The sequence below is a fragment of the Rhinolophus ferrumequinum genome, chromosome 15, assembly GCF_004115265.2.
Source record: "Rhinolophus ferrumequinum isolate MPI-CBG mRhiFer1 chromosome 15, mRhiFer1_v1.p, whole genome shotgun sequence".
Lineage (NCBI taxonomy): Eukaryota > Metazoa > Chordata > Mammalia > Chiroptera > Rhinolophidae > Rhinolophus > Rhinolophus ferrumequinum.
Window position 1 is genome coordinate 47,869,306 of NC_046298.1, and position 26,340 is coordinate 47,895,645.

The window sequence follows — 26,340 nt, forward strand, 5'->3', positions numbered from 1 at the left end:
CAGGATCCTTATGAGAGGGACGCAGGAGGTCAGAGACAGAGGGAAGGAGATGTGATCATGGAAGCCGGAGTCCTAGTCAGAGAGGAGGGTTTGAAGAAGCTGCAGTGCTCCTGGAGGATGGAGGAAGGGGGCACAAACCAAGGAACCACTAGAAGCTGTGAAAGATAAGGAGATGGATTCTCTCTGGAGCCTCCAGAGGGAGTGCAGCCCTGCGGACACCTTGATTTTGGCAAGTGAAACTGATTTCAGACTTCTGATGTTCTGACCAATAGGACAATAAATTGTGTTGTTTGAAGCCACTAAGTGTGTGGTAATTTGTTACAGCAGCCACAGGCAATTAATACTCTCATTGTAGGGGAGGAGTTTACTGCCAGCTTATTGGGAAGAACAGCATCCAATCCCAGACTTGGAGGGCAGTGGCCAGGTGAGGGGTGAAGGTCAGTCAGATCAAGGACAGTGTCCGAGAGCTGGGTGGGTGCTGTTGTGTTTGGAGAATGCATGGCGTTGGTGGGGATGAACCCAGGGTGTGGCTGGGAAGTGGGAACTGCCATGTTCCTCCGAGTGGGATAAAGGCCTCAGGGCCGCTCCTGTGCAGTCGTGGCCTTGCCAAACCCTTGCCCAGTTCACACATGTGTCCATGAGTGTGCACGGGCGCATGTGTATGTATGTGTTTGTACAGTGTGTGCATGCATGCATTCATGGGTGTGTGCATGTGCATGTGCATTTGTACCAGTGTGTGTATGCATGTAGGTGTGTGTACATGTGTGTGAGTGCATGCATCCATGGGCATGTGCAAGTGTATGTTTATACAGTGTGTGCATGCATGTTTGTGTGCACTCGTGCATTCATGGACATCTGCGTGTGTGTGTGCTTTTGTACCAGTGTGTGCATATGTGTAGGTATGTGTTCGTGTGTGAGTGCATGCATCCATGTCCATGTGCATGTATGTGGGGTGGGTGGGGTGTACACTCTGCACCTTCACCAGCCACACATCCCCTCAGACGTCTCCCTCACTCATCCCTGAGACCCACACTCAGATCGGAAAACACCAATGACTTTTTTTCTGTCTTTTTTCCCTCACTAAGTTTTGAGCATCTGTGAAGGCAGAGACTGGGGAAGAAGTACCTGTGTACCCCGTCTCCTCATGCAGGGCTGCTGTGGTTGGGTCTGTGAAAGCATTTATTGATGAACAGGGTGAAGCAGGATTCAGAAAATTAGGGCCCCAGCTATGAGTTGCATAAGTATAGCCCAGGTTCAAGGTCAACAACTGGACTCGAGGAAGGTCCTCAGAATCAGCTGAGAAGAAAATGGTTAAAACAGTCTCTGGGGAAAGTTGGGGATTCACAGGGCATGTCTGGAATCAGCTGGGTGACTGTAGGACTGTATCTGTGTCTCTGGAAACAGCCAAGTGACTGCAGCTGGGTGTCTGGAAACAACCAGCACCTGTAGCTGGGTCTCCGGAAACAAGTGCTACATGGGGGTTCCAAGGAGCTGGTTGATCCTAGGAGGGGCTGCCTGGTTAATGAATCTCCTAGATGTTGATTAGGTCTCCAGACTCCAGCTCTTGTCTCCAGGAGAACTGACTGGAGGACATTCCAGGAAGGGATGGTTTCATAGGGAAGCCCTCCAAGTGGCTACTTCAGACTTTTTCAAGAGCGACTTCCTGTGTCTCTAGGTGCAGAATACAAGTGGGCCTGAGATCAGTGTCTGGCAAGGGCTGCATATGTGTTGGAATCAGCCGTGGGCTCCGTGGCCTGTGGGGACACAGCTCTGGCCGCCCTCAGTGTCAGGGCCCGGTGGTCCAGCTGGGCATATGTCACCTCCTGGGTGTCTCCTGCAGCAGGGCTCTGAGGGAGAGACCCAGTGGGGCCGAGAGTGAGAGGAGGGCACTGTGGGAAGGGAAGATGGTGGCAGCCAGCCTCCAGGTGCACCCCCTGCCCCTGTGATTCCACCACTGTGATGAATCACCATTGTGTAGACCCTTCCACGTGGAATCAGACTTGGTCTGTGTGACCAATAGATACAGCAGAAGTGAGAAATGTCACCTCCATGGAGAGGCCACAAAAGACATTGTGGCTTCTGTCCTTCCCTCTCTGGGATCCCACCCTTTGTCGGAGGCCAGCTGCCATGGAGAAGCTCGTGGGAAGAGGAACTGAGGCGTCCTGTCCACAGCCCTAAGAGTACTCTGTCTTGGCAGTTGAACTTCCGGCCCCAGTCAAGCCTTCAGATGAATGCAGCCCTGGTCATCATGACAGCAACCTCGTGAGAGACCATGAGCCAGAACCACCCAGCAAATCCACTTCCAAATTTCTAGTCCAAGAAACAGATAATTTTGTAAAGCTGCTAAAGTTGGGGAACTTGGTTACATAGCAGAAGGTGACTAATACAAGGACTTACCGGGGTGTCCTTCTCAGGAAGTTTATCAACTGTGGCAATATCTGGAGGGGAAAGGACAATGGTCAGTTCTCTGGGGTGGAACTTGAAAGGCAAATTTGCCTGAAACCTCACAGGTTCAGATTTCATCCCCGACCTCATCTGTACATGCATCACAGAATATTCCCAAATGTCCTCCTCCCCCCATTACATCTTGAATGGCACTGAATGCCTACTCCCCCTCTCCCAGGCCTGTCCCGTTACCTGGTGTCCTCTCTACGATGTCAGCAGCTGGGCTGAGCCTGTGTGGAAAGAACAAGTGAGCACAGGGGGCTCCTGGAGAAAGAGGACTGGGCGGGGGGTCGTGCCCAGGGCCTCACCTCTCCTGGGGCCTCTGCTCCTCACCCTTGTTGCTGAGGGGCCCTGAAGACAGTCAGAAGTGTGAATTAGGAGGGGGGCTGTCTTCCCAACACCCCAAAGAGCCCGCCCAGGTCACCCCACCCTGTCCCTGAGACCTACCGTGTTTTCTCTGATGCTGACGGTGGAGTAAGAGGAAGACCAGGAGGAGAAGACAAAGGAAGAAGGCCACGGAGACCCCAGTGAGAACATAAACATACTGTGTCGGCAGGCCTGGGAAGGAGGGGGTTGGAACCAGAGAATCAATACTGCATGCACTGATTGAGTACCTACTGCATGCCAGGCGTATGCTGGGTGCTTGTCATGTACACACACACATATACAATCTCTCACGTGCACGGAAGTCCTGCAACATGGGAATCACTATTCTCATGTTACAAAACCGGGGTCCTGAATGCTGACATCCTCTGCCAACAGGGCATTGACAGAACTGGAATCTGACCAACACCAAAGCCCACTCTTTGCCCCCCGTCCCCAAGAGGCACACACCAGGTCCATGGTCCGTGCTCCTCTTGCCCATCACTCACCTGATTGTTACTGTCACATGAACGTGTCTGCGTGTCTCTTGGGGTGAGGAATCAGGAGGACACGGGTCAAAGGCCCAAGCTGGACAGAGGAGGCTCTGAGTCTCCCGGTCCTCCCACAGGGGTCTCAGAGCCTTAGCTGCACCTACCGCATTTCAAGGGCTCAGTGGTCACACCTGGGTAATAACATTCTCACTGAACGGCACAGACATACATTTCCTTTCTGCAGGAGGTTGTGTGGGAAGCACTGCCCTCCACCCTTTGGCATCTCATACAGACCGACACTCAGTAGGAATGGGGAGTGGGCACCTCCCTTTGCTGACCTCCTTCTGGGTTCCCAACCCCAGTGCAGGAACCCCAGCTCGGATTTCTTGTTTATCACAACGGCCTCTGATGAGGGTGGAACTGCCCTTCTGTGAGTGAGGCAGTCAGACCGGACGTCCTTGTGTTGCCCCTGCAGGTAGCCGGTGAGTTCATGGAGCACCAGCCACGGTCTGGTCTTGCCGCATGTACTGTACATCCATCACCTCCTTTACCATTCACCTCCTCTGCACAGTGCGCATTACCTCGTATTTCACAGGTGGTCAGACGGAGGTCCTGGGGGCTCCTCCACACACAGGGTTGGAGCCTCCGTGGTCCCTTTCTTAGAACGGAGCCCCCGCCCCTCCCACTGGTCCAGGGGCTGAATTCTCAATATGCTTTAAGAAAGGCAGGAAACTTCACCTCCCTGAGTACCCTCTGTCAGCACCTTGTGCTCGGTCCACAATCCAGGACCCAGCCACTATTCTATACATTGCTGCCTGGGCTTCCTTTTATGACTTTCACTACAATTTAAAATTATATGTATATGCAATCTATGTGTAATATGTATGGTACATTACAATGTATTTATATAGTTGTATTACATATTATATAAATATTTTTAATATGTAATTATAATAAATATAAATTTTAAATTATGTGATTTAACTTATATTTGTATAATTTAAATTGCATGTAATTTAAAAGAACTTTCAGTACATGTTATAGAAAATATATCAATTACAAATTTGTTATATAATATATGGTAATATTTATGTTAACATTTACATATGTTAATTTTAGTAATACATAATATAATGTATAACATAATATATAATAATGTACTTTATATTCCTTTGAAATGATATATGAATGCATTTTATTATATTAATTACATTACTCATATTTTGTTAATATACAATGTAAATATATACCGTAACAAAATGTAGATTATAGATCTGAAATTTTGCATTGTAAATTATATATTTATAGGTAAATACCCAGGAGAGGGATTTCTGGGTCATATGGTAATTCTATTCGTAATTTTTTGAGGAACCTCCACACTGCCTTCCACAGCGGCTGCACCAGTCTGCATTCCCACCAACAGCGCATGAGGGTTCCTTTTTGTCCACAGCCTCTCCAACACTTGTTATTATTTGTCTTGTTGATCATAGCCATTCTGAATGGGGTGAGGTGATATCTCTCTTTGGTTTCTATTTGCATTTCTCTGAGGATTAGTGGTGTTGAGCATCTTTTCATATGTAACTTTACTAACCATTGCCACCCCAATAAATGTCATTTAAAAACTTATCTATTTGGGCTAATTGGGCGAGCAGGGGAAGGAAGGAAGGGAGCGGAGTGAAAACGCGTGGGCTCGCGGTGGCATCCCGGCCCGCCCAGGGGTCCCGGCTGGCGGCGGCAGCAAAAACCGCGGTGGCACCCGCAGTTCCAGGCACACACGGGATCCCAGGGCGGAACGGAGAGCACAGAGACCAGGAGGTGGGCTCTTTCCCTGCGTCCCACGGCTGATCTCTCCCTCCGGGAGGGCGCCTAGTGGGCCCTAGGGCGGACAAAGAACACAGGCTCCATACCTGGGCCCCTCCCCCCCGCTCTTCCAATCCTACCCCCGCCCTTCCAGAGACTTAAACTGGCCCCTGAACTGAGGAGTAGTGTCAGATTACAGAGGAGCCATAGTAGTGCTCAGGCTCTGGGAAGCCTGACAGGCAGCCCTGACCCAGGGAGACTGGGAAGTGTGCGATTTTGGCTGGGCTAGGAGAGAAGAGACTCCTCCACCCCCAGCCACCACCTTTTCTGGCCTGCGGGAAGAGGGTGACACGCGGCTGGGCTGGGAGAGAGAAGACCCCTCCATCCCCAGCCCTCACCCTTTCTGGCCTGCCTAGGGCAGGGCAAGTGCTACTGCAGAGACACTCCCAGGGATCAGCAGTAAGGCAGACGCAGCTCTGGGCTTTCAGCAGCTCAGAAATCTCCCGCCCGCACCACCCCCATACACACACACACACTGAAGAAGTGCACTAAGACTCAGGAGTACTGGACACAGGGCTGGTGGTGCTACTCTCAGCATGCATATGTGCAGGCAAGGGCAGAAACTGCACTGACTTTGTAAAAACTATCATCCAGACCCCTCAGGCCCACGCATTTAAATCTACAGCCCCAAAGTCACTATGGGCACCAGGTGACCAGCTCTGCCTGCGCAATAAGCAGGGGGCTCTTTGGTACAGCAGAGGACAACCTGGACATTACTTGGTGGGCTTGAGCTAAGACTGGCACTGCTTTTGTTTTGCTTTGTTTTGTTTTGCTTTGTCTTTATATCTTTGATATCTTTGCCTGTGTCGAGTGGGGGTTATCGGGTGTTTTTACATGTGAATGTATTTGATTTTTTTCTTTGTTGTTGTTGTTGCTGTTGTGCTTGGTGATTTGCTTTGTTCTGAAACTGCCCTACCAGGGCCAAGCTTAAGAGAAACAAGATTCAACATATCCAGAGGCCAACTCCAGACCAAACCAGAGTACTACCGGGTTTGACCTACAAGTCATATACCCAGAGGGAATTCTCTGCAGGCACTAGAGCCCATAGAGGCCAAACCACATTTAAGTGGTCAACCCTCACGCAGCAGAACGCCCTGCGGTGGGCAGAGCCAAGTCTCACAACGAGTCAGCCTAGGAGTTAACCCCACCTACTCACAAGCAAAAAGCGATTAAAGATCTTCTTGAACAGGACAATATACACAACACAAGAGTCACCTTTGGAGCACACACAGAGGAGAAGAATGACGTAGTGCAAGTCAAATATAAAGGACACATACTACATAAGATAACCTAGCAGGAACTAAGAACTCTAGGGGACCTACCTAATACATTAAAGCAAACACAGAGAGTCAGCCAGAATGGGGAAACAAAGATACACGTCCCAAATAAAAGAACAGAAGAAGCCTCCACAACTGGAACCAAATGAAGCAGAGGTAACCAACCTTTCAGAGACAGAGTTCAGAACACTGGTGATAAGAATGTTTAAGGAGCTTAGAGAAGACATAAAGAAGGATGTAGACATCATAACGAACAACCAGTTAGAACTAAAGAAGACAATTACCGAAATTAAGAACTCACTTGAAGGAATTACCAGCAGGTTAGATGAAGCAGAGGATCGAATCAGCGACTTAGAAGACAAGGTAGCATAGATCACCCAAATGGAACAACAGAAAGAAAAAAGAATAAAAAACAATGAGGATGGCCTAAGAGACCTCTGGGATAACATCAAGCGCAACAACATGCGCATCATAGGAATACCAGAAGGTGAAGAGAGCAAGCAAGGGATTGAGAACATATTTGAAGTAATAATGTCTGAAAACTTCCCCAACCTGATGAAGGAAACCAACATACAAACCCAGGAAGTGCAGAGAGTTCCAACCAGGATAAACCCAAACAGGTCCACACCAAGACACATTATAGTTAAAATGGCAAAGCTTAAAGACAAAGAGAGAATCCTAAAAGCAGCAAGAGAAAGACAGAGGGTTACATACAAGGGAACTCCCATAAGACCATCAAATGACTTTTCTACAGAAACATTGCAGGCCAGGAGGGAGTGGCAGGAGATACTCAAAGTGATGGAAAACAAAGGCCTACAACCTAGATTGCTTTATCCAGCAAGGCTATCATTTGAAGTTGATGGAGAGATAAAGAGCTTTCCAGAAAAAAATAAGGTAAAAGAATTTATTACCACCAAGCCAGCATTGCAAGAAATACTAAAAGGACTTCTATAAATAGAAGAAAGATCAAAACAACCTATCTACAAATTTTAAAAATGGCAATAACTATGTACCTATCAATAATCACTTTAAATGTAAATGGATTAAATGCTCCAATCAAGAGACATAGGGTGGCTGACTAGATAAGAAAGCAAGACCCTTGTATATGCTGTATACAAGAGACTCCCCTCAGAACAAAAGACACACACAGGCTGAAAGTGAAGGGTTGGAGTAAGACATTTCATGCAAATGGAAAGGAGAAAAAAGCTGGAGTTGCAATCCTTATATCTGACAAAATAGACTTTAAAATGAAGAACATACTAAAAGATAAAGATGGGCACTGTATAATAATAAAGGGATCAATCCGACAAGAGGACATAACCCTAGTAAACATCTATGCACCCAACATAGGAGCACCTAAATATATAAAACAGGTACTGACTGACATAAAGGCAGAGATCAACAGTAACACTATCATAGTAGGGGACTTCAACACACCTCTGACAACAAGGGACAGGTCTTCCAGACAGAAAATCAATATGGAAACAACAGCCTTAAATGATACATTGGACCACTTGGATCTAATCGATATTTTCAGAACATTTCACCCCAATGCTGCAAAATACACCTTTTTCTCAAGCGCACATGGAACATTTTCCAAGATAGACCATATGTTAGGCCACAAAACAAGTCTTGATAAATTTAAGAAAATTGAAATCATGTCTTCTCTGATCACAATGCTATGAAATTAGAAATGAACTACAGGAAAAAAACTGGAAGACACACCAATTCATGGAGGCTGAATAACTTATTACTAAATAATGAAGGGGTCAAGCAGGAGATCAAGGAAGAAATCAAAAGATATCTCCAGACAAACAAAAATGAAAACACGACGACCCAAAATCTATGGGATGCCGCGAAAGCAGTCCTAAGAGGGAAATTCATAGCTTTGCAGGCCTACCTAAAGAAACAAGAAACATCACTAATCAACAGTTTATCTTCACACTTAAGGGATCTGGAAAAAGAATAGCAAAATAAGCCCAAAGGGAGCACAAGGAAGGAGATAATAAAGATCAGAGCGGAAATAAATGAAATAGAAACCAGAAAAACAATACAAAAGATCGATGAATCCAAGAGTTGGTTCTTAGAGAAGATAAACAAAATTGACAAACCTTTAGCCAGACTCATTAAAAAAAAGAGAGAGCGGACCCAAATTAATAAAATCAGAAATGAAACAGGAGAAGTGACAACGGACACTGCAGAAATACAAAAAGTTTTAAGAAGTTACTATGAGCAACTATATGCCAACAAATTTGACAATCTGGAAGAAATGGACAATTCTTCCAAGGCGTACAACCTTCCAAGGCTAACTCAAGAAGAAACAGAAAACATGAATAGACTGATTACCACAACGGAAATTGAATCAGTAATCAACAATCTCCCAACAAACAAAAGCCCTGGACCAGATGGCTTTACAGGTGAATTTTACAAAACGTTCAAAAAAGAATTATCACCTATTCTCCTCAAGCTCTTCCAAAAAATCCAGAAGGAGGGAAGACTCCCAAACACTTTTTACAAAGCCACTATCACCCTGATCCCAAAATCAGACAAAGACACCACAAAAAAAGAAAACTACAGGCCGATATCTCTAATGAACATAGATGCAAAAATCCTCAACAAAATATTAGCGAACAGAATTCAGCAATACATTAAAAAGATCATACACCATGATCAAGTGGGATTCATCCCTGGTATGCAAGGGTGTCTCAACATCCGCAAATCAATTAATGTGATACACCACATTAACAAAATGAAAAATAAAAATCACATGATTATATCAATAGATGCAGAAAAAGCATTTGATAAAATGCAACGCCATTTATGATAAAAACCCTTAAGAAAGTGGGAATAGAGGGATCATATCTCAACATAATAAAGGCCATATATGACAAACCCACAGCTAACATCATACTCAATGGGGAAAAGCTAAAACCATTCCCCCTAAGATCAGGAACAAGGCAAGGTTGCCCACTATCTCCGCTTCTATTCAACATAGTGCTGGAAGTTCTAGCCACAGCAATCAGACAAGAAAAAGAAATAAAAGGCATCCAAATTGGTAAGGAGGAAGTAAAATTATCATTATATGCAGATGATATGATACTATACATAGAGAACCCTAAAGACTCCACCAAGAAGCTATTAGAGCTGATAGATGAATTTAGTAAAGTAGCTGGATACAAAATTAATATTCAGAAATCAGTTGCATTTGTATATACCAATAATAAAACATCAGAAAGAGAAATTGAAAAAACAATCCCATTTACAATTGCTCCAAAGACTATAAAATACCTGGGAATAAATTTAACCAAAGAAGTAAAAGATCTGTATTCAAGAAATTATAAGACACTGAAGAAAGGAATGAAGGAAGATATAAATAGATGGAAACACATATCATGTTCATGGATAGGAAGAATTAATATAGTTAAAATGTCCATACTGCCTAAGGCAATATACATATTCAACGCAATTCCTATCAAACTACCAACGACGTTTTTCTCAGAAATAGAACATATAATCCTAAAATTTATATGGGACCATAAAAGACCCCGAATAGCCTCGGCAATCTTGAGAAATAAGAACAAAGTGGGAGGTATAACAATAACTGACTTCAAATTATACTACAAGGCTACAGTAATCAAAACAGCATGGTACTGGCATAAAAACAGACACATAGATCAATGGAAGAGAATAGAGAGTCCAGAAATAAATCCATGCCTATATGGCCATTTAATCTACAACAATGGAAGCAAGAATGCACGATGGGGTAAAGACAGTCTATTCAATAAATGGTGCTGTGAAACCTGGACAGACACATGCAAAAAAATGAAGCTGGACCACCTCCTTACACCCTGTGTCCCCTAAACAGCATTCAGGACCCTTTGAGGGGGGTCCTTCATTATCTAGGTGACTTGGTCGCTGTTCAAGCATAACCATCAAGGGGGCCCTTCTCTCCCCTAATGTTGGAGTTTGGAAGCTGAGCTACCAGTCCCTCTGTCCCTCTATCCCTCTGTCCCTCTATCCCTCTGTCCCTCTATCCCTCTGTCGGTGCAGGGTAGGACCCTGCCCACAAGGGGGCGACGCAGAGCCGCAGACAAACCCTGAGGTCTGGGCTCTGTTCAGCCCCTTCAGAGCCTTGTGCCTTTGGGCAAGAAACTTGAACTTCGTTTCTGCACATCCAAAGAAGCGGGGGCGCTTAGGGGTCAGATGAGGACCTCCCACATTGGCTGTTGTTGGCATAACAGCTTTCACAGAGCCTGACACAGAGTTAGTCAAACATGTTAGTGCTGTTGTCTTGGTCCAAATGAATGTTAGTGACACCCAGTGTCCTGCGGGTGGCAGCCCCCTGCTGTGGCCCTTCACAGTCCCTAATCCTAGCCTAGGGCAGAGGGCTGGGCCCCGGAGCCTGAACCCCAGGAGAGGCATCCCCCCACCACCCCCAAACCTCTCCAGGCCGAGGTCTCTACTCACCAGCGGAGGAAGGGGGCGCTGTGTGTGTGAGGGGCGCGGAGCTGCCGCCTGTGGTGACTCCTGTGAACAGGGGCAGGAGAAGGGCTGAGGTATGTGAGGGCTGCCTGGGGTCCCTCCCCCTCAGCCTCGTAAGGGGGAAATTCCGTAAATCTATAACATAATGAGACTTAGCCAGTTTGCAGTTTAACTCACTGCATAGCCTGCTGTCTTGCCACCTGCTATTAGACTTAGTTTGTTTGCAGTTTGATCCATCCTGATGTTCATCCGTTTGCTCTTTGTTTCTCCCCTCGCTGATTAACTGAAGAACCTGTTCCCTTTCTCAAGGCCACTATACCTCGTTAAGTAACAACATCCTAACCTGCAAGAGAGCAATTTCTTAGTCCTCAGGCGCCCGGACACCAGACTCTGGAATCCAATCTACAACTTCTTGCAGTTTTTACTGGTGACACATTAAAGTCCCCAGACCTTGATAGCTGAGTCTGAGTCTGGAGATAACATCATCTTCAAGCAGACCAGACCCCAGGAAGGATGTCTGCCCTCAAACCTGCCTGACCGACTTCCTCTTTCCCATGTAAGAAAAAGCTAACCTGCAGTTAGTGCAGCTGTCCACTCTCAGACTCTGGACTCTGCCCCAGCGACACCCCACCCCGCCCGTGTTTCTCTCCTCACAACTTGTGGCAGCGTCATCTTTGGACACTGCCGTGGGCATTCTCTCTCTGCCCTAACTTTAATAAAAACTTCCTTTGTAGAATCTGTGACTGCTTTCACCTTTTGTGAATGACCAGGGATTAATTCCACACCACAACAAGCCTGGCCCCTCTGCACACTGAAAGTCCACTCACAGGACACATCTGGCCGTCACTCAGTCCCAAAAGACAGCCTGAGATTCCTGATAAATGGAGCGGAGTAGGAGACAGGGAAGGCCCCTCTGTGTGCACATCACTGCCTGTGCTTCCCTTTATGACATTCACCACAGTATATGTATATTTACATATATAAGACAGTTAAGTTTGCAAACTCACCCTAGAAAAAGTGCCACATACCCCATTGCTGAATATTACTGTGGTCACCTTCAAAGTATGGTCACCTCCTTGGGAAGCTATGCACTGACACCAGCACCTAGTCCACCCTTCAAAGCAATTTTGAAACTCTTTTTCTGGAATGGCCATCACAGCTATCATCCTATTACCCTTGATATCTTGAATGTCATCAAAATATCTTCCTTTCAATATTTCCTTTATCTTCGGGTAAAGAAAGAAGTCATTGGGGGCCAGATCAGGAGTGCAGGGAGGGTGTTCCAATACAATTATTTGTTTACTGGCTAAAAACTCCCTTACAGACAGTGCCCTGTGTGAGCTGGTGCATTGTTGTGATGCAAGAGCCATAAATTGTTGCAAAAAGTTCAAGGCGTCTAAATTTTTCATGCAGCCTTTTCAGCACTTCCAAATAGTAAACTTGGTTAACTGTCCATTGGTACAAATTCATAATGAATAAGCCCTCTGAAATAAAAAAAGTTTAGCAACATCATTGCAACAAGTTCATAAAATTAATTGTCAGACCTTCATGTGTGTATATCATATATACACACACACACACACACACACACACATACACACACATATGCTGGATGGGTGGTCAACCCTTTCACCTCCAACCACCATGCTCCTCTTCACCTCCCAGATTCAGCAAGGAACAACTCCTCTGAGTCCATGGGAGGACTGCAGGGGGGTCGGAGCACTCCCGATGGAACCTGAGTTTAGAGCATCTTGGGGGCTGACCACACACAGGGCAAGGACGGCCTCAGCTCATAGGGGCCTGAAAGCACCGTCCCTGCGCTGGTCAGGGCCCCCCTGGACCAAGTGACTTGCCCAATGGTTAGTGGACCGCACCACAGGGGACATGTGGCCTGGGGCCCCCACAGAGTGGGGCTCAGGGAAAAGGAGGATTTAACACCATCCTGAGCAAAAGGACACATGTTCCCTTGAAGGGGGTCTGTCCCCACCTGATCTCTGGAAGCCCACTCCCCATCCAGCCCAGCAGGGCCAGCTCCCTGCCCACCCCGATGCTGGGCTGAGTGTCCAGGCCATCATGGTGTCCAGATGGGGCCAGGACTCCAGGGCCCTGAGCCGGGTGTGAAGGCTGAGGGACATGTGTGCAGACGGGCAGGGGAGCCAGAGTTTGGGGGTCCCCAGGAGGGCAGAGAGCCTGTGGACAGAGGACACAGCTTGGGAGAGTGTCCAGGGACCTGGAACAAACCTGAGGGCAGAATGGGGACATCTTCACGTGTCAGCACCAGTTCCAGGGCCTCACTGTGCTCAGACCAGTCAGACCCTTTCATATAGACACAGCGATAAGGCCCAGCAGTGACGTCACTCACTGCGCGGATGGGGAATCGGGCCTCCACTCCCGGTGATCCATGTTGAGACGTGATTTTCTGATCCGTGAAGTTAAAAACATTCTCCTTCTGCTCCAGGCGGAACAGGTCAGCCCCAAAAGGGGCCAGGCACAGGATAGTCACAGGCCGCCCTCGGGGGACCACAGGGCCTGGCTCGGCTCTGATGGAGGGTGCGGGCAGGAGCCCTGGGAGGAAGCAGAGCAGGACCTCAGGTGCGTTCTGAGGAAATCACCTCACTTCACAATACACAAATTTTAAGTGTGTTCAATGTGTTTAGCAACTGTACAGAGTGGTGCATCCATCACACTCCAATTTTAGAACATTTCCATTATCCTCCCCCCAAAAGCCCCCCTGCCCATTCTAGGTGGGTGTGAATTCTCATCACTGCAGAGTTATTTCCCCACAGGACACAGGGACCCCTAGTCTTGGTCACATCTTGGACTTTTCTAGGGTGGAGTGGTAGGTGTCAGAGCAGCCTGGGGGCCCGGTGAAATCTCCCTGCCCTCGGCCACTTTCTAGGGAGACAAAGAGGGCTGGGAGGAAGGCACAAGATGAGGACGACCAGGTCATTGGGGCGACAATGGAAGCAGGAGTCTGAGTCAGTAGGAATGATCTGGGCCTCCTGTCTCCAGGGCAAGTCCTCTGTGCAGCGCCCACCTCTGTTCCCTCTGTATTGTCTACCTTCTTCTCAGCCTTATATCCATTTGCTTGTTTTTGAGGCTTTTGAAAAGCCCATGTGTCTCCACTAGGCTGATGTAGGGGTTGGGGAGGAAGAGAGGGTTTGTAGCCCTGAAACAGGAAGATGGCATCAAAGTTATACAATCGGGATAGAGACAGGCAGGAGCTGACAAAAGTTCATTCATTCATTCATTCATTCATTCTGTCTTTCATCCATGTCTCACTTCCTATCTCCCCAGTCATTGATGCCCTCCATGTGCCATTGGGTCCACAAACACGAGAAACACACACAGTCCCTGCCTTTGTGGGCTGAAAGACAGAAGCTGATTAAAGAATTGTGCAAATCCACAGCTACGCACTGTGATACGTGCCCGCGGGTGAGTGTGGGAATCTCGAGGCGGGTGGAGGCAGAGCTGACCTCCTCTGGGAGTCAGAGGGAAGAGACATTGAGCTGACACCCCAGGGCCAAACGTGAATTACCCAAGCTGAGCGATAGGGGGCGCCGGGCACTCAACAGGGAGATGTCACCTGGGGAGGAGGCCAGGGTCTAGCAGGGAAAATGGTGTTTGTGAAAGTGAAAGAAAGCCAAAGTTTCTGCAGATAAGTGAGTCAGGCAGCGTGGGGACAGACAGATGCAGACAAAGAGATCTGTGGGTCTCATTTTATCTGAAGATAAACCGTGAGAGGACTCTAAGGAAAATAATATTTTGCCTGAAATTAAAAATATATATATATATGAAAAACGAAATTTGTAAATGTAGACTCACCATTTTGCATGCGAATCATCTGGCCCAGACAGAGCACTGGAAGAGAAGCTCTAGTGAGGAAAACGCCCAGCTCCTGGTTTCCTCACAGGGCTGCGATCAAGGGGCATTTGATGGAGCCGGAAGGGAGCCCCCGATAGCTTCCAAACCGCCGTCCTCAACATTACATCTAAGCACAGTCTTTCTCCTTGCTCTGAAAGTCTCAAGATAAACCCCCGATCTCCTCTTCCAAACAGGTACTCCTTCCCCAGTCCTTCTTCCAGTCTAAACTAGTCCCCATACCCAGATCCCAGCTTCTAGGGCTGAACCTTCCATGGCCAGACTTAGGTCTGGGCCAGAGCTGAGGGGGCAGCTCCCCGGACGGGACCACTCTGCTCCCCCAGGGTCCCAGAGTCTCCTGGACTGGACTGAGAACTGAACAAAGACACAGACCCTTCCCCAAGTCCCATGCCCTCTGTCCCTGAAGAGCTGCCCCTCCATTCCAGACTCACCGAGGCCCAGGACGGTGGTGGAGTGAGGGGCCATGGCCAGGCCCTGCTGCCAGTGCCGTCCTGGAGCCAGTGGGTGCAAAGACGGAGCCTGCAGCTGACGCAAGAGGACAGGATGTGTTGGCCGGGGGCCGTCCTGGGGTTTCTACATCAACTACCTCACCCAAAGGGGAAGCACATTCTCCCATCCTTTCCACTCCTCCTGCTAAGGAGACAGAGGGAAGATCTTGGCTTCCATGTCTCTCCTCCATGCTCAAGTGAGGCCGATCTCATCTCCAACGAACCCCCTGGGTGTGGACCTCATTGTCATCTACCAGACAAGGAGGAGCGTGGATTTGTGCCACAAAGTGACTTTACCATCAGTCCCAACCCCGTAACCTAACCATCTGTTCTCGGGCATGACGACGCTCCTTTATGCCGACATGTCCTCATATTTAAAATGGAAGTCTGAACTCTCCCTCCAAGCATTTAATGTTATGATACATGTTAAATTCCCAGCAAGGCACAGAGTGCACTGAAAATGTCCTACTAACACGGGCTCTATCCCCACCTTCTCCCAGTGGCATTAGAAGCAGAGGAATAGGTGGCCCATCAGCATATGAGAATCCTAACGGCATTGATCAGTCTGGGGAGAGACCTTGGGACCTGGCCCTGGGGTTGGGGCCAATGGGGCACCCAGCTGGGTGCTGGGATGAAAGGCCGGACCAGGCTGGTGATGGCGTTTGTGCATCACAGAACTACAATGACAATCACATTGCAATATAAATGCATCAAATCTATACGTTGTACACCTTAAACTTACACAATGTTCTATGTCAATCATATCTCAATTTTAAAAAAAGATGAGTTAGCATCAGAATAGTTGAAATATTCCAGAGATACTCTGGCCTGGTCACTCCATGTTGACCAGTCCTCCCTCTGGGATGTGATGGGCCTGCCGTCGACTCTCGTGGGTAGACTGGGTTCTTGAGCTGGACCCTGGACCCATCTGCATGTTACAGCCCTGGGTCTTGCCCTCATTACATGGAGCAACTGATCAGGTCTCAAAGACCCCTGTTTCTGAGCATCCCCAGCTTGGCTCAGCCAAACGGGAGTGTCTGCAGTGGGGTCTACAGGACAGAGTCTGACTGGGCCTAGAATGCCCATGGATCTCTGCTTTGGGTGTTTCCAGTTCAACTGCAAAGTCCTCCCTAAGCGTCTGTGTTAGCCCACGCCTCTGTGCTCCACTCCTCCTGCTAGAAGAACCTTGGTGTTCAGCCCAGAAAGCACCTAGGGTGGGCTCACCTACTTGCATCTGGATCCTTTGGCCTTGATGGAACCCTGGAAGGAAACCTTCATGACTGGTGATGCCCCTTCATCTGGATCCTGTCGTCTTGGCTGTAACCCTTGGCAGTTGGCCTGGGCTTGCACAGTGGATGAACTTGGCTTTCCACAGCCTCCCAACCTCAGCTCTGGGTTGTGGAAGGCCACGTCTATAGGACAGGATTTTCCTCTATACCCTTCTCCTCTCATCCCTTTCTGGACTCACTGAGACAAACACACAGGCAACGAATGTGGGAGATGCAAAAGGCTTCGGCTGCACCCAAAGAAGGAGCCAGTCCAAACTAGAAAGCGCACAGGATGTGGCGTGCTAGCACTTCGCAGTTTAAATAACAACCATACATAAAAGCGAGCAGTTTTCCTCCCCATCTGTATAGGTCTCTGATCTTCCCAGATTGGAGCAGAGTAGGGAGCACAGCTTCCTGAAATTTTTCTACAGGAGACGCAAGGCCGAGTTAGGCAAACTCATCACCTAATCAGTGCCCAGCACGAATGCATTTGTGCCCCAAGCCTCAGATCCCAAATGCTCACATTGTGGTTTTACCAAACTCACATCGAAGCTCAAATATTTTTACTTTCCTTAACTACAAGGTCTTATTATTATTATACACAATATTCCTCTACCAACTAAATATGTAAATATATTATTCTTGAAAAATAAAAAGAAACATTTGAAACACACAAATTCAAATGATTATTCCAACTAGAATTTTGAGTCAGTGTCACTTATAAAGATATGAATCTTCCTTCTGGAGGTCAATGAATTACTGAATGTACCGTAGAAATCCATTTAATAGAAAAGTACGATACATATAGAAACTATTTCTTGAGGGTTTTATAAAAAAATCCTCTTGTTCGTTGGCCAAATAAGATTTCCCTTTCCCTCTCCTCCCTCTTCGTCCCCTCACCCCTCTCTCTCTCATCATCTATCTATCTAGCTTTCTCTCATGTATCTATATGTGTTTATCATTTATCTACACTATGTGTTAAACATCATTATTGTCTCTCATGTATCTCTCATTTATCTACATTGCATTTTATATATCAATATCCATGTATCATCTAAGTATCACTTGTCTATCTATCATCTATCTATCTTCTATATCTAGCATCTCTCTCTCTCTCTCTCTCTCTCTCTCTCTCTCTCTCTCTCTCTCTTTCTCTTTCTCTCTCCCTCCCTCTCTACCTCTCTCCCTCCCTTCCCCCCACATTCCTCCCTGTTCCCGATTCCTAAACTTTATTTTCCTTAAGGACAGCCCTATAGCTCTGGCCCTTGGATTAACACAATTTTTCCTTGACTTAATGCTACACTCTGTGGTGTGCTGGAGTCAGCCAGCTCAAACCGGCTCCGAAACCCACGTTCAGTGGTGCCCTTTTGTAGCTGGAAATCAGCCATGATGTGAGTATTTACACTACAGAAATTGGCAAATGCTACGAATCAGATATTTTTTCAGAGAGCTGACTGTTGTACACTTACCACCATGCTGCCGGTCAATGTCCAAAGGCCAATTTAGAGAACATTAAACGGAGCATGTAGAGAAAACCCCTGTGAAATCAACGTCCTTCAGGAGAACTAGAAAACTGAAGAAGTCCTATCTGTGTCTTGGTGTACCCCATCCTGCCCCATTCCTTCTTCACCTCGAGTAAACAGCATCTGAAATCTCGTGCTCAATTTCCATTGCCTGTGTGTAGATACAGTGTTACCACATGTGTACAGTATCTGTATGCATGTATGTATGTCCATTGACGTTTTTAACTTTATGACAAAGTAAAATGATTTGTTAAATCTTGTCAAATATAGAGTGAGCATGTGCCAATGTTTTATTAATTCATTAATGATGAAATAATCGTTTGGAATTTCTGTCTTTGTCAGATATTTGCCCTTTCCACTGATTTCCTCCCTTTCTGCATTCTTTGTTTCCATAGATATTATTTTGCTTTTTCCTGAAATTTTATGCTTTTGGCACCCGTCTGTTGGTGGTGAATACAGCTTTTTGTTCCCTGAAATGTCTTTATTTCACGCCCATTGTTGAAGGGTGCTTTCTCTTGTTGTAGAGTTCTTGGCTGATACTTTCCTTCTGCTCTTTAAATATAGCCTCACCTGGTTGCTGGCGTTAATCATTTTCGTTGTGAGTAAAATGTAAATCTTATGGTTGCTCATTTGAAAATGTGTTCTTTTTCTTTCAGTACTCTTAATATTTTGTTTTTGTTTCAGCAGTTTCACTATGGTGTGTCTCAGGGTGTGTGTGTGTGTGTGTGTGTGTGTGTGTGTGTGTGTGTGTATGTGTGTGTTGAAATATAATGGACGGAAGATGCCCGTGTCAGAGGCACAGCTGGATGAAGCCTCACTACCTGGGCACAGCCATGTCACCACCACCCTGGTTCATAAACGGAACATTTCTTGCTCCCACTTTATTCTGCTTTCCAGTAACTTCTCTCCAAGGGCAATGACTACCCTGACTTCTAACAGCATATGTTAAATTTGCTTGTTTGGGTTCTTTACATAGATGTGAATATACTCTACTATCTTTTGGGGTGGTTTCTTTTGTTCAAACAAAGGTTTGTGAGATTTATCCACAGTGATGCATGTGGAGGTGTCGGCCATCGATCCTCGTTGTTTTCGAGTATCCTGGTGTGTGAATATCCACAAAGTACACTTTCTTTCTAGTGTTATTGGGCCTTCTTTAGCTTCTAGTTTAGGCTCTGAGGCATAGCGCTGCTTTGGATGTCTTATTGCATACTTCGTAATGAGTGGATATGAGCATTTCTGCTGGAATAAACCTAGGAGTGTAACTGCTGTGTTTCGTGCTGTGCACATATTCAGTTTTGGTAGGTACTGCCAAACATTGTTCAAAGTGACTGTATCAATTTATATCCAGTGCACTTCAGTGTTCTGACTGTGCCACATCCTTACCAATTCATCAAGCTGTCACCTTTCTATTTTAGCTTCGCTGTTGTGGGTAGTGATATCCTGTGGTTTTAGTTTGCATTTCTCTGCTGACTAATGCAATTGGGGACGTTTTCGTATGGTTTGGGTTATTTGGATATTGTTCTTATTTTTGTGAAATGTCTATTTGAGCTTTTTCCTACTTCCTCATTATAAAACAGGTTGATTATCTTTTTTTAAGTAAACAGTAGGAAGCTTTCTATTTTTCTTGTTATATGGGTGAGTTCTTCGCCAGATACAGCCACTGTGAATACCACTCTAGCTGAGGTTTCACTCTCTTTTTTTATTAATTACAGTTTATTGGGGTGACAATGGTTAGTAAAGTTACATAGGTTTCAAGTGTACGAGTCTGTAATACATCATCTATACTCACATTGTGCGGGGGAGTGGGTGGTAGATGAGGGGGAACAGGATGAAATATTTGGGGATGGGAAGTTTCACTCTCTTATTGGCCAATTTTGAAGAACAGAATTTCCAAATCTCATTATAGCCGAATTGACCTATATTTCTGTTTTATATTTAGTGCTTTCTTTGGTGTTCTGATTGAGAAATAACTGCCTGCAGCAAAGTAGGAAGTCCTGGAGTTCTAACACACAGCATGGTGACTGCAGTCGACAACACTGTGGTGTTACTTCAGAGTTGCTGCGGGACAAGATCTTCAATGTCTCCACTACAAAAAAAGAAATGACAATTACAGGATGTGATGGAGGTGTGAGCTCACGCTGCGGTGGGAACCGTGTTGCAGTATGTAAGTGCATCAAACCACCACCGTGTTCTCCTGTAAACAGTAACATAAACGAAGCCACTTTAACATGGAGCGGGAGTGCCATCCAGAGGAACTGCCTTGCGCGTCTTATGCCTCAAACCTTTGGAATGTTAAAAAAAAAGGGGGGGTCTAGCACAGTCTGTCAAGCAAGACGTGGGAAAGTCAGCTCAACAGAAAACATAGGTCTCTGGGAACGCCTCTTGGTCATATTCTCTCCTGAGATTGGAGTCTGCTTTAGGGGAGGTGCCCATTCTCTTGTGTTTTCCTTAGAAAGAAAGCGTGTGTGTGCTGTTAAAGTGGTAAGTTGACTCCAAACCAGTACCGACCAAGAAAAATATAATTTAAACCACAAATACAAGCCACATATGCATTTTTTTAATTTCCTAGCATCCACATTAAAAAAGCAAAAAGAAACTGGTGGGAACTGGTTATAATAATGTGTTTTATTTAACTCAAACTATTTTATTTTTATTTTTCAATTATAGTGGACATCAATATTATATTAGCTTCAGGTGTAGAACACAGTGATTAGACATTTATATAATTTATTAAGTGATCACCCGATAAGTCTAGTTCCCACCTGGCACCATACATAGTTCTTGCAATATTACTGACTATATTCCCTGTGTTGTACTTTATATCCCATGACTATTTTGTAACTACCAATTTGTATTTCCTAAATCCTTCCCCTTTTTCACCCCACCCCCAAACCCCTCCCATCTGGCAACCATCAGTTTGTTCTCTGTAGTTTTGAGTCTGTTTTTATTTTTTAACCCAACTATTTTAAAATGTTATATTTTCAATGTAAAAAATGATCAATGAGATAGCTGACATTCTTTTTTTGGTACTATGTCTTCTTTTTGTTTGTTTACGTTTTAAAAATTTTTTTAAAACTAGTTTCAGGTGTAAAAAGCCACACAATAGTTAGATATTTAAACCCATCATGAAATGATAACCCATTCCCCAAGGTACTACCCCTCTGACATCTTATAGAGCTGTTACAATACCATCGACTACCTTCCCTATGTTGTACTCCACATCCCATGACTATATACACCTATATATTTAGTTATAGCTGACAGTCAATATTATTCTACTTCACCTTCAGGTGTATAGCGCATTGGTCAGGCATCTGCACAGTCTATGAAATGATCCCCCTGATAACTCCAGTGCCCATCTGGCACCTTACATGATCTTTACAGCATTGTTGATTATATTCCCCATACTGTGTAACAACCAATTTGTACTTCTGAATCCCTTCCCCTTTCACACATACTTAACCCCCTCCCATCTTAAAGTCCCTCGATCATTCCTTGTAATACTGGTTTGGTGGTGATGAGCTCCTTAAACTTTTTCTTGTCTGGGAAGCTCCTTATCTGGCCAATTCTAACTGACGGCCTTGCTGGGTAGAGCAATCTTGTCTTGCTTTTCATCACTTGGAATATTTCCTGCCACTTCCTTCTTGCTTGCAAAGTTTCTGTTGAGAAATCAGCTGACAGTCTTATGGGGGCTCCCTTGTAGGCAATTAATTGCTTTTCTCTTGCTGCTTTTAAGATTCTCTCTTCGTCTTTAACCTTTGGCATTTTAATTATGATGTGTCTTGGTGTTGGCCTCTTTGGGTTTATCTTGTTTGGGACTCTGTGCTTCCCGGGCTTGTATGTCCATTTCCTTCACCAGGTTAGGGAAGTTTTCTGTCATTATTTCTTCAAATAGTTTTCAATTCCTTGCTCTCTGTCTTCCTTCGGGTACCCCGTAATGCAAATGTTGGTACACTTGATATTGTCCCGAAGGCTCCTTACACTCTCCTCAATTTTTTGGATTCTTTTTTCTTTTCACTGTTCTGGTTGGGTGTTTTCTGCTACCTTATCTTCTACATCGCTGGTTGGATCCTCTGCTTCATCTAATTTACTGTAGCTTCCCTATAATGTATTCTTTATTTCTGTTATTGTATCCTTTATTTCTGACTGGTTCTCTTTATGGTTTTCATATGCATTTTTATGCTTCCTATTTCTCTGTTGAAGTTCTCCCTGAGATCACTGAGCATTTTTATAACCAGTGTTTGGAACTCTGCATCTGATAGATTGGTTACCTCCATTTCGCTTGGTTCTTTTTCTGGAGCTTTGTTCTGTTCTTTTATTTGGGACATGTTTCTTTGTCTCCCCACTTTGGCTGCCTCCCTGTGTTTGTTTCTATGTATTAGGTAGGGCTGCTATGTCTTCTGATCTTAGTAGAGTGGCCTTAATGTAGTACGTGAGCTGTGGGGTTCGGTGGTGCAGTCTTTCTGGTCACCTGAGCCATGCACTCCAGGTGTGTCCCTTGTGTGGGCTGTGTGTGCCCTCCTCTTGTAGTTGAGCCTTGGTTGATAATTGCACATCAATGGGAGGGATTGACCCTTGGGTTCACTAGTTGTGAGGACTGGCCTTGACTACAGTGGAAGAGTTGTTGTGCAGAGGCTGACCCTACAGAGCAGGATCTGCCTCAGCAGAACTCTGGTGTCTGCCCAATCTGCCCTTTGGGTGTGTCATAGTTGGAGGTGGCTGGGTGATGCTCCAGCTCGTTTTGACACTGACCACTGGGGGCGGAGCCCCAGGACCACTTTGGAGGGGATCCGCTGTAGGTCTACTTCAGCCACAGCTTGTGCCCCATTCAGGGCCACGCAGCGGGAGCCAGAAAGAAATCCATGGATGGCTGCTGCCAGTGCTGGCTTGGAAGCGCCTTGAGAGGCCAAGACTGGCTGCCGCTAGTGCCGGCTTATTGCTGCTCAGCCAGAGGTACAGGACACGCTCAAGCCAGACGCTGCTTGTCTGGTTTCTGAGAACATTTGAGAGACCCTAGGAAAATCTGCAGCTTGAGCCAAGGCAAGTGGTCTGCACAAAAAAGTCATTGAAAGCAGCCAGGGTGTGCCTGAAAGTTGGGCAGGGCCAGGTCCTGAATTTGCAGGGCGTGGTGAACAAACGGTGGAGATTCAGATATGGTGGCCACCTGTGTCCACATACCAGGAATGGGGAGAGCTCAACAAAGAAACAATGGCCTCTGCCAGCTCCCCCGTCCTAGAGAAAGCTGTCTCTCCAGCCCCTGTTCCAAGTCAGACAACTCAATTCCCCACCATTTATCCCTGCCACCTTTCCAGCTGCTGCCCCAACACTGGAGCTGAGAGCGAGTGATTCCATTGGTGAATAAGTCCAAGCGCAGTCCCTTTAGAGGGGTGCCTAGGAGTTCAGCTGCCCTCAGTCTCACTCAGTCACAATCTCTGCTGGTTCTCACAACCAGAAATTATGGGGACTTCTCTCCCCAGCACTGGAACCCTGGGCTGGAATCTCTCACTCTTTTAGGGGATGGAGGAGACCCCCACAGCCGAAATAGCCCTCCCAATCCTTAAGGGTCACATGTGGCTGTGGGACCAGCCCATTCAGCAGCTCTGACCTTCCTACCAGTCTGGAGGTGCACATTCTTCTGCATGTCCTTAGTTGAAAGGCTTCAGTTCAGCTTGATTTTAGGTGATTCTCAATAATGGTTGTTTTGTAGATTAGTTGTAATTTTGATATGGTTGTGAGAGAAGGTAAACACAGTGTTTACCTACTACGCCCTTTGATTTGTACCAGGTCTTCTTAATTCAGTGTGTGTTTTATACATACAGTACATCCCAATTGAGACTGGCTTCATGTAACCTGCTCAATAGCCACGCATGGCTAGTAGCTACCATGCTGGGCAGCTGGGGGGCTCTTCCCTTGACTTGGAGATACCTGAGTGGCCCAGACTGGGCCCTGGAAGAGACATCCAGGTGAGGTGCTCCTGACTTGACTCAGAATCCACTCTTGATTAAGTCTCTAAGCTGTGGACGCCAGCCTGGGGCAGGAGAGCTTGATGCTTGGGGAAGTAATATTGTGTTTCCCTGATTGTCTCAGCTCCCTTTGGAATCACCTGAGTCTGAGGGCCTTCCACTCAGCCAAGCCTTAGGTCGTGGGACAGAGTTGGTCTACATGATTAGGGGTCTCTCCACCAAGAGAGGCTCTCTACAGAGGAGCAGGGGAGGGACTGAGACAGGCATGTGCTCCTCTGGGGACAACCCATGCGAACAGTGGCAACTATGAAGCCCAAGGGACAGGTAGGGAAGTCACGTCGGAGAGCTTGACCCCAAGCTTTTTTTGTTTCCTTGTTGATTTTCTCTCAGAAAGGGAAATAACTCTCTTCCTTGAGCTCGGTTCTCCTCACTGCCAACCTCAGCAGTGGTGAGGGGTGTTTCATAGGATGACAGATGTCTCAACTGCCTCAAAAGCCGCTGCTCACCCATCCTGACCACCACCCATGACCCTGACATCAAGTTCAGATGAATCAGTTGGTTCCTGTTCTTTGAAAAATAGGTTTTATTTCTTAGAATAGTGTTAGGTTCACGGAAAAACTGAGCAGGAAGAAAAAATTTCCCATACACCCCTGCCCCACCCACCAACCGCCTCCCCCATTATCAACATGCTGGCACCAGAGGGATGAACTTGTTACAATAGATGAACTTATATTGGCACTTTGTAATCACCCAAAGTCCATAGTTTCCTCAGGGATCTCTCCAGGTGTTGTACCTTCTGTGGATTTGGAAAAATGTATGACAGGTATCCATCATTACAGTGTCTTACAGAGTCGTTTACTGCCCTAAACATCCTCTGTGCTCCCCTTATCCACCCTTCCTCCCCACAACCCTTGGCAACCACTGAGCTTGTTACTGTCTCCAGAGTTTTGCCTTTTCCAGAATATGATACACTTGGAATTATACAGTATGTGGCCTTCAGATGGGCTTCTTTCACTTAGTAATATGCATTTAAGTTTCCTCCATGTCTTTTCATGGTTTGATAGCTCATTTCTTCTTAGCACTGAATCATGTCCTATTGTCTGGATGTGCCACAGTTTAGTTCTTTTTGTTTTTTTCAGTTTCAGGTGTACAAAACAACGTAATAGTTAGACATTTACACCCCTCACAAAGTGATAACCCCTCAATCTACTACCCATCTGACATTGTATACAGCTGTTACAATTTCATTGACTATATTCCCTATGTTGTACTCCACATCCCGTGACTCTATACATATAATTTAATTATAGTTGACATACAATATTATTCAACTTCAGCTCCAGGTGTATAGTGCAGTGATCAGGCATCTACATCGTCCATGAAGTGGTCTCCCTGATAAGTTCAGAGTCCATCTGGCACCCTACATAATCTTTACAACACTATTGGTTATATTCCTCATACTGTATTTCATATCCCTGTGACAATATTGTGACTACTAATTTGTTCTTTCTAATCCCTTTACCTTCTTCCCCATTCCCCTCCCCATCTATCAAACATCAGTCCCTCCCCATATCTCTGAGTATATGTTTGTTTTGTTTGTTCATTTATTCTGTTTTTTAGATTCCACATATAAGTGACATCATATGGTATTTGTCTTTCTCCATCTGACTTGTTTTACTTAGCATAATATTCTTTACGTCCATCCATATCATTGCAAATAATAAGAATTCATTCCTCTTTATGGCTGAGTAATACTCCGTTGTATAAATGTACGACAGTTTCTTTATCCAATTGTCTACCGATGGGCATTTCAGTTGATTCCATATCTTGGCTATTGTGAATAGCACTGCGATAAACATAGGGGTGCATATATTTTTTCGAATTAGTGTTTTGGATTTCTTTGGAGAGATACCCAAGAGTGGAACTGCTGTGTCATAATGTAGTTTCATTTTCATTTTTTTGAGGTACCTCCATACTGTTTTCCACAGTGGCGGCACCAATCTGCAATTCCATCAACAGTGCACACCGGGGTGAGGTGATATCTCATCATGGTTTTTATTTGCAGTTCTCTAATGATTAGTGACATTGAGCATTTTTTCATATGTCTGTTGGCCATCTGTATGTCGTCTTTAGAGAAATATCTCTTCATGTTCTCTGCCCATTTTTTAATTGGGTTGTTTGTCTTTTTGGTGTTCAGTTGTATACATTTTTAAAAATAAATTTTGGATATTAACCGCTTATCAGATGTATCAATAGAAAACATCTTCTCCCATTCGGTATGATGCCTTTTTGTTTTAT

General features: G+C 45.7%; 1 protein-coding gene across 2 annotated transcripts; it reads right to left on the bottom strand.

The window, feature by feature from the left end:
• Positions 1-1,161: 1,161 nt before the first annotated feature.
• LOC117034509 (leukocyte-associated immunoglobulin-like receptor 1) lies at positions 1,162-15,352 on the bottom strand. 2 transcript variants are annotated; one of them, XM_033127523.1, is made up of 9 exons: positions 15,232-15,352; positions 14,744-14,779; positions 13,160-13,483; positions 10,904-10,963; positions 2,893-3,003; positions 2,754-2,796; positions 2,638-2,675; positions 2,398-2,438; positions 1,162-1,847 (listed from the first exon to the last, which is right to left on the bottom strand). In XM_033127523.1, the coding sequence occupies exons 1-9, from the start codon at positions 15,263-15,265 to the stop codon at positions 1,701-1,703; spliced, it is 834 nt and encodes a 277-aa protein (XP_032983414.1). In that variant the 5' UTR covers positions 15,266-15,352; the 3' UTR covers positions 1,162-1,700. The 2 variants fall into 2 exon arrangements, with proteins under 2 accessions (XP_032983414.1, XP_032983415.1); XM_033127524.1 differs by lacking the exon at positions 10,904-10,963.
• Between the last annotated feature and the right edge of the window lie 10,988 nt (positions 15,353-26,340).